General features: G+C 45.0%; 1 protein-coding gene across 1 annotated transcript in view; it reads left to right on the top strand.

Moving 5' to 3' along the window:
- The first annotated feature begins 1548 nt into the window (after window positions 1-1548).
- Window positions 1549-8030, top strand: part of PLEKHM3 (pleckstrin homology domain containing M3) — a 171949-nt gene continuing 165467 nt past the window's right edge. The window contains exon 1 of the mRNA XM_004701570.2: window positions 1549-2417. Within this exon, the coding sequence (XP_004701627.1) occupies window positions 1808-2417 (610 nt within the window). The 5' untranslated portion in view covers window positions 1549-1807. The remainder of the gene's footprint in view (window positions 2418-8030) is intronic.

Here is an 8030-nt window from a genome sequence, read left to right as displayed (position 1 = left end):
GAATCTGCTGTTGTGGCCAACTTTAAAGGATACAGTCTGGCAAAGACATTAGGTTGAGACCTTGAAAGAAAACTGGGCGTTAGATAGCAGAAAGGCGGAAGGAGGTGTCCCCTTTAGCAATGGCAACAGCATATGGGAAGGCCTTACAGGTAAAAAGGAAAACCACAACTGCGGAACTGAGAGGCCTGTGTGGCTGGCCGTTATCAAGAGTAAAGAGGAAGAGTGGTGTGGGGTCATGGTAAACTGCAGCGTTTGTAGAGTAGGGCTAGGAAGGGGAAGTATATATTTATATCAGAAAGCAAAAGGAATCCCTGGGTAAGTTCCAAAGAGAGGCAATATAAAGCACTAAATGGTGAAATTAAAAATTCCTGTAATAGAAGGTTAAATGAGGGATGTCCTAAGTAGAAATTATTATATGATTGGCTCTGTCTTCATCAAGACTCTTGAGTGTATGGACTAGTGTTAAAAACTATTCAGTGTCAAAAGCAGGAGGAGGTTATTGGAGGGTGATAGAGTTCTTTCCCTTTTGGCTTTTGCCAAGGACAGGAATACAGCCAGGCCTCACCACCTTCTGGTCAGAGCAGAGCATGTTAACTAGTTGTCCTATCCCAGGGCTGTTGTTGTTATTATTGTTAGGTCCATTGAGTTGACTCTGACCCGTTGCAACCCTATGCACACACAACAGAACAAAGCATTGCACAATCAATCTTGTGCCAGCCTCACAATTGTTCCCATGCCTAAGTCCACTGACGCAGCCACTGTGTCCATCCATCTCTAGCACCAGGGGCAGTAGAGTCAGGAAATAAACCCACTACTATTGAGTCAATTCTGACTCATAATGACCTATACTTAGGATTTCTGAGGCTGTAAATTGTTATGGGAGGACATGGCCTCCTCTTTTTTGCCCACCAGGAGTGGCTGGTAAGTTTGAACCACCTACCTTGCTATCAGCAGTCCAACGCTTACCTAACAGTGTCATCATTAAGCATTACGTATTCTAAACCTAAGAAGCACAGTCACAGTGACATCCAGGTTTAATAAAAGGGCAGGAGTTCTCGCTCTACTTCTTCCTTGCACTGCTAATCCCAACAAATCATCAGTGCTTTCACGGTTTATGAAAGAACTCATGCACGTGTGACTTTCAACCTGATTGTTGTGTAGGGCAGTCACAGAGCCCACTCTCTCCTGATGACTATTTTAGGTTCGCATGTTACAGAGCTTTGCCAAGGCAGTCTTTTCACAACTGCTCTCAATGACTTCTCTGTGTGAATAAAAGCCATTGACCTTAATTCTCCTTATCAAGTGCTCCACCCTGCTCTCTTGTAAGTTCTAATATATAGTCCATAGTGGTGTGTTCTCCCATCAAGGCACCTCCTGTGTAAGTATTTCCCACCATTGTGCATGACTGCCAAGGGAGAGGTGTTAGGGGGAGGAAGCAATTCGGCAGATTTATGTCCTATAGATTGCAATGGACTGGGTGCCAATATCGCTCTGTTTGCTTTCTTCCAGGAAATTGAGGATGGCCATGGCCTTGGGCTGACCAGCACTTCCGGTTATCTTCACAAGAATCTCACTGAAGAATAATCTCAAAGGAACCTCTTCCTCGCTCTGCTAATGCCCATGTTTACCGTGGGCAAGGAAACCATCAGCTCCCCTGTGCTGGCAGCCTTGCGCAGGCAGCCAAAGGGAGCTTCCTTCAAATTGTTTCTAGAACTCTGTAGGAGAAGCACCTCCCGATGTTTGATCAATGTTCATGAAACCCTTTTCTGAACCAGCTTAGGAGGCTTAGAACTTTGGAGCCTGTGACATGGAAGCTTTGGAAGTTGACGATATCAGCCCGGCCTTGGAAGTCACTGAGGACTTCTTTAGTTCTTTTGACAGTAAGCTAGAAAAGGCCGTCCAACAAGCAGAGGTATATGGGATCCAGGAAGTCCCTGAACTGGTGGGACACGAAGTATTCAGTGACACACCTGATCATGGTGCCCTCAGAAATGTGGCCTCTGTGGGCAAGGGGGGCAGGATTTGGGACCATTGTAACAGCAGACTCTTAGAAACCAAAGCTCAAAATGTCTTCCCTTCCAAAGAACAGTTTCGGGTCCAGAGAGGGACCACCCCAGATAACCTTTCCTGGGTGGGGCAAGAGGAGGCATCAACCTTTCCGTTTTTCAACGTTTGTCAGCGTCGGAGGGGCAGACCTCGCTCTGTGAATGACTTGTTGGATGAGACCTCTACTTTTAAGCCAGGCCATGCTCGATCAAGGTCAGATATTACTCAAGTGGACTGGAGGGTAGTCCTCAAAACCATGCCTTTGCAGCAGCAGCAGCAGCAGCAACCATCTCTTCAGGGCCCTCATTTCACTAGGCCATCGTTTCTATCAACGTCACCAAACAAGGTAGAAGATGCTCAAGGAAACACTGGTATGTTTTTCTGTCTCATTGATATTAAGCAATTATTGACTTTCCTTTATCTCTTTTTCATCGACTGCAAGAGGGTGGTACCTCGTGATATAAAAAAGAGTGGCTACAACAGTGGGTTCAAAGTTAAACAGTTCAAACTTTGAACAGTGTTGCGGCACCAGGCAGTGTTTCATTCTGTTTTGCACAGCGTCACCAGGAGTTGGAACCAACTGGAGGACACCTAACAGCAACATAAGAAACTAACTCACTAATATGCATATCTGGTGTTGCTTACTTTATTTTTGTTGACTTAGGAGCTCCCTCCCTCCCATAAGATAACAAACTTAAAAATCACTGCCATCAAGTTGGTTCCAACTCATAACAACCCTACAGGGCAGGGTAGAACTGCCTCTGTGGGTTTCTGAGACAGTAACTGTTTGGACACAGAAAGCCTCATGTTTCTCCTACAAAGGAGCTGGTGGTTTCGAACTGTTAGCAGCCCAGTGCATAACCACTATGGCATGAGGACCCTCTCCCTTAAGATAAGTATGTGCTTGTTTTCTTTCAGACTTTTAAAAACTACATACATTCTTTCTTTTTTACTGTGAATTAAGTGAAAGTTTACATTTCAGATCAAGAACTTTGTAGTCAACACTTGAAACCATTCATCAACAAACCCACACTCTCAAAATAGTTTACATCACCTGGTCCTTGATTTCTCCTTTCCCTCCTGTGGGCACTATCTTCCATTCCACCTACGTTAGTACCTGTGACAGTCTAGCTCCTTGCTTTATCTTCTTTCCCGTGTCCTTCCCTCCTTGGCAAACTCCAAAGTATGTTCCTTTTGGTATGAAAGTCTTTAACTTTTTTATTCTCCTGTAACAGTGGTGAGATAGTTTATTGTGCCAGCCCGGCCGATGAACACAAGTGGGATTAACTGAAGGGCAGAGAGATAAATGCCTTCGTGAGTCTTGCCTTTCTTGTCTCTCGCTCTTTGATCATCGGACCAGTGTGCGGCTGCCTTGCTTGTCCTGTGCCTCAATTTAAAGGCTACACTACCTGTGGGACCCCTAGCCTGTGGACTGTGTTGCTGTAAGTTGAGGTCCCTTTAAGACATTGCTGGAGCTGGGGACTGGCAGTTGGTGACCTGGCTGGCAGTTGGTGACCTGCCTTCTGATTGGCTGCTGTGCTGACATAGCCTAGCTCTCTCTATAAATAGAGGAAGATCTGGCAGCAGATTGGACTGGAAGGACTGCTAGTCTCTCACATCTCTCTCATGGCAGTGAGTTGAATTGAGCCATTTGTAGTGCTTTATAATTTAACTGTTTCTTTCTTGTATTATATATTTAACTGTATATGATTTAACAGTTCATTCCTTGTTATATATCTAATTATCTTTATAAATAAATGTATTAAATTATCAGCAATTTGGTTTTATCTCTCTAGAGAACCCTGTCTAACACAAGTGGTCTCACATACTATTTGACCTTTGGGGATTGGCTAATTTCACTCCGCATAATGTTCTCCAGGTCCATCCATGTCTTGCTTTATGATTTTGTCATTGTTTCTTAGCAATCTGTAATATTCCATTGTGTGTATCTACCAACATTTCTTTGCCCATTCTTCTACTGGTGCGATTGAAGTTGGTCCCACCTTCTTGCTGTTGCGAACAGTGTTGCGATGAATGTGCTGTGCTTATTTACGAGTGCCCTCTCCTTCTTACATTTGTACTTGCCCTCAAGCCTACACCCCTACCCTGTTCTTCAAAGGCATTGCAAGAAAAGACAAAAGTCAGTTGCCAAACCATTTGCCATCGAGTTGCCACCAACTCATGGCAAGCACATGTGTGTCAGGGTTGGCCTGAACTTGCAGGGGTTGCTGTAAGCTCTCAGCCCTCTCCCCACCAAACCAACCCAAACCAAACAAAAACCCCAAACAAAGAACTGCTGAGTGAAAATCAACCGTCGTTAACTTTCTCCACCTTACGCTGTATGTTAGAATCAGAGTAGTCTCATGGTTAATGTAGTACTTTCTTTGAACATTGTCTGATACTGCTTCTTTGAACATTGTCTGATACTGCTTGTTCACATCAGCAAACACTTATTAGATAATGAGTTGGCTTTGGCATTGTGCTGTGAAGGATTCAGAGAAGTGTAAGCACAGGATCCCTGTCTTAATACTTTCAAGGCCTATTTATTTTCTCCTTGCAATTTCTGGCTGTAGCCATGTGTTTTCAGTAATGGAATGCATTGTGAATGAAATGGGGAAATGTGTTTTTTTTCTTTTTGAAGAAATATGGATTTTTATTCAATTAGTGGGCACATGTATCTAGAGGTGCTGGAGTTGGTGGGATGAAGCCCTTTCCTTCAGATTCACAGTTATACATGTAATTATAAGGCTACCACCAGATGGCAGCATGCTATAATAGTGGGATGCCAGATTCCCACTTACACCTCCCCACCCCCCCAAAAAACACCACTCCAAAACACGAAACTCACTACCATCAAGTCAATTCCGAATCATGGCTACCCTATAGGACATGATTGAACTGTACTAGAGATTTCCAAGGCTGTAAATCTTTATGGGAACAGAAAGCCCATCCTTTTCCCACTGAGTATCTGGTGGTTTTGAATTGTTGACTGTCGTTAGTAGCCCAATGCATAACCCCACTACACCACCACGGCTCCATCACTAAATCCTAGAAGTGGAAAATATCAGCGAGCGCGTGGGTAGTGAGAGTTGGTTAAAGAGCCTCTCGTGTAATTGAGGAGATCAGTCTTAGACAAAGAGAGTACTCAGGCATGTGAGCCAGTAAGTGGTCCATTGAAATGTTAGGTTTCCTCTGTCTTGGGATTTTTTTCAATGAGTGATTCGTCAGTGAGACAGTGACTAGTAGTGGCCAGAGAGGATGACAACCCTGGGGGCTGGACTTCTCAGGAAAGTCTTGTTAGAGCAAATAGGACTTGAAAATGGAACCTTGAAGGATACTGAAATGCAGAAAAGGTGGTGTGGTCAACAGCAGTGCAGTCAGGGTCCTGGTGTGAACAAAGGCCGGGAGCTGGCAGTGCAGGGGAAGACAGGCGAACCCTTGTGAGTGGAGCACAGGGCCCTGTGGGGGTGAGGAGTGGGAGGAAGGACGGTGGGAGAGCTTGGCTAGGACTTTGCGGTAAAAGGCCTCAAACTCTTTTTTCTTCATATTTTATCAGCACGTAGGTGTCCATCCAGGGCACATGCCTGCACTCATGCACTCACACATGAGCTGTTGCTTCCCTGAGCCCCAAGACATGGCACATCATTGCTCCATTTCTCCTCAGAGGACTCACAGCAACAGCATTTATGCAGTTTGCCCTGCTATCCGAAAGCCATGGTTCCTATGAAAACTTTCATAAGCTGAAATAGTATCAAGTGAGGAAGCAATTGCTGCTGATTTATATGAGGAAAATATCTGAGTGTTCCCAAACCATCCTCCTAAGAACCCCTACCAAATCCTACCCAAGAACCCAGAAAACGTAGAGTCACACTCTCATGCAGTGTCACAGTCCGGTGCAGCGCTCTGGCGGCGTGAGGCGGCAGTGGTGCTGCTCCGGGTGTGTGCTGCAAAACAGACAGCAGAAGGCTCGTTTCTTTCTATCCTTTTTCATAAAAGCAAAACTCCCCTTCAGTTTTCTTTCTGTTAGTGAAAACAGGTACGACCGTAGGTCTCTCATGAAAGCCAGGTGGAAGTGGAGTAAAGCAAACTTTTCAAAAAGCAGGGGTGCTGTACAGGCTGACTACCAGATGGCTTCTTCTCAATTCACTAGGGAGACTATGTGATGTAGTTTGCTGCAAACTTAGTGTTACTTCAATGCCTATCTCTGCTTGGTAGTCTGTCATTACGTTCACCATTTTCATTCATGAAGTTTAGTTTGTCATTGTAGCCTGAGACACGGCTCGGCCCATGAAGGAAATGCAGGCTTCTTGCTTGTGAGCTGCTTCCTTCCTTTCACATGTACTGGAGGCAGGTTGGTTTAGTGGGGTTATTTATCTCTCCTGCCCTCTCAGAATCGATTTTCTTTACTTAGATGTATGACTTACATTGCCTTTTCTGTTCTTCTAGACTTTCCTTAGCCTATCACATCGTGTTAGGCTGGTTGTCTAGAGAAACAAAATCAGTGGCACTTGGATAAGAAGGAACTTTATAGTAAGAAATAAGCTTACATTAAGTTGGCATCACAGGCTCGCGTAAGTGCAGGCTGGTGATGCCGGAAGATCACAGGCCAGTGGGTGCATGGATCCCAGATGGGTGGAAACATGGGTGGCAGCTGACAGCTCTCAGTGTTGGGCTGCCCACTTGAGGCTTCCCCTGGAGGTAGGCAAAGTCCCAGCAAGCAGGAAGTCAAAGCAGCAGCAGAGAGAGGGGAGTTCCCAGTGTCTCTCTTAATAAGAAGGCCCTACTCCGAAGGAGGCATCATCAGGCTGTGACTGGATTGACAGGCCACATTGCACCTCTCCACTTTCATACACATTCAAGTTGACATAAAAATCGTCCACTTATTACACACACATCAAGGCGAGGGTGGTGATCATGGGAGCGAAAAGAAACGGACAATGGAAAGGTTACCAGACTTGGTAACCAATCAGATGTGAGGGTGAGCCAGGTGCCTCACAGAATGGTGGCTTTCTGTCTGAGCTCATGTACAAGAAGGTGCACTCTTGGATCAGCAAATAACCTCAATAGCTTCCTGGTTTCTTAGAATTCCCACAGATTTTGTCCTATCCTTAAGCCAACCTAACTAATCTAAATTCCTGGCAAAACCGAAGTTAACAGTATCCCTCTTTCTCCATATCTTGTGCTGATTATAAATACAAGCACATTCCTTAGATTCTCCAATTTCTAGGCTTCTTTCTTGACTAAATGAAAGACCCTGGTTATTATTTTTGAATACTACATTTTAAAACAACTACATTAAATGATACAGAAGTACTTGTATAAGTACTGAAGGGTATGTTGCAAAGGAAAGTGGAGCAAATGGCCGCTGCAGGGATTGATAGAATAGAGGGCGGCTTCAAAAAGTTTGTGGGAAAACTCCATTCTTTTCATTCTGTTTTCCCACAAACATTTTGACGAACTTGGACAAATGGTACACCAGCTTTCTGACACTTTTCCTCTCTGCTGTGCTTTGTAGCAAACGCAGGGCAAGTGGTAAGTTCCCACTGGCTACCCGGAGGAGTTCTGGATACATGACTACCCTCTCTCTTTGCAGACTGTAATTCTTGCAAGTGACAGGGTACACGTGCCAGCACCCAGTACACACTAATCAGGATGAGCCAAGATCTTTGAGTGAACTTTACTCTGAAACCCTTGACATTTGCCATCCAAGCTGAAGAAAGGCGTGTTGCTTCTGAAGGCAAATGACCAAAGCAGAGGGAGGCCAGGTAGTTTGTTGGTTAGAGCAGGAAATGAGGATCTAGGAGATTTGGGGCCAGGCCCGATCTGTTCCAGGAACTTCAGATGCACATGTGTGAGTTCCTGGTGAACATCTCTGTGGGCCTCTTCCATGGGCACCTCAAGTTCAGGGTGTCCAAAAATGGCTTCTCCTCCTCCTGTCGCCACTCCTGCTGTTCTACGAATTAATAATGGTGAGCCCAGAGGCT

This window comes from Echinops telfairi, unplaced genomic scaffold (genome assembly GCF_000313985.2).
Source record: "Echinops telfairi isolate 266 unplaced genomic scaffold, ASM31398v2 ScPeMD7_3;HRSCAF=10, whole genome shotgun sequence".
In the NCBI taxonomy this organism is placed as follows: domain Eukaryota; kingdom Metazoa; phylum Chordata; class Mammalia; order Afrosoricida; family Tenrecidae; genus Echinops; species Echinops telfairi.
The sequence above is the reverse complement of the archived record's forward strand: the minus strand, read 5'-3'. Positions and strand labels throughout refer to the sequence as shown.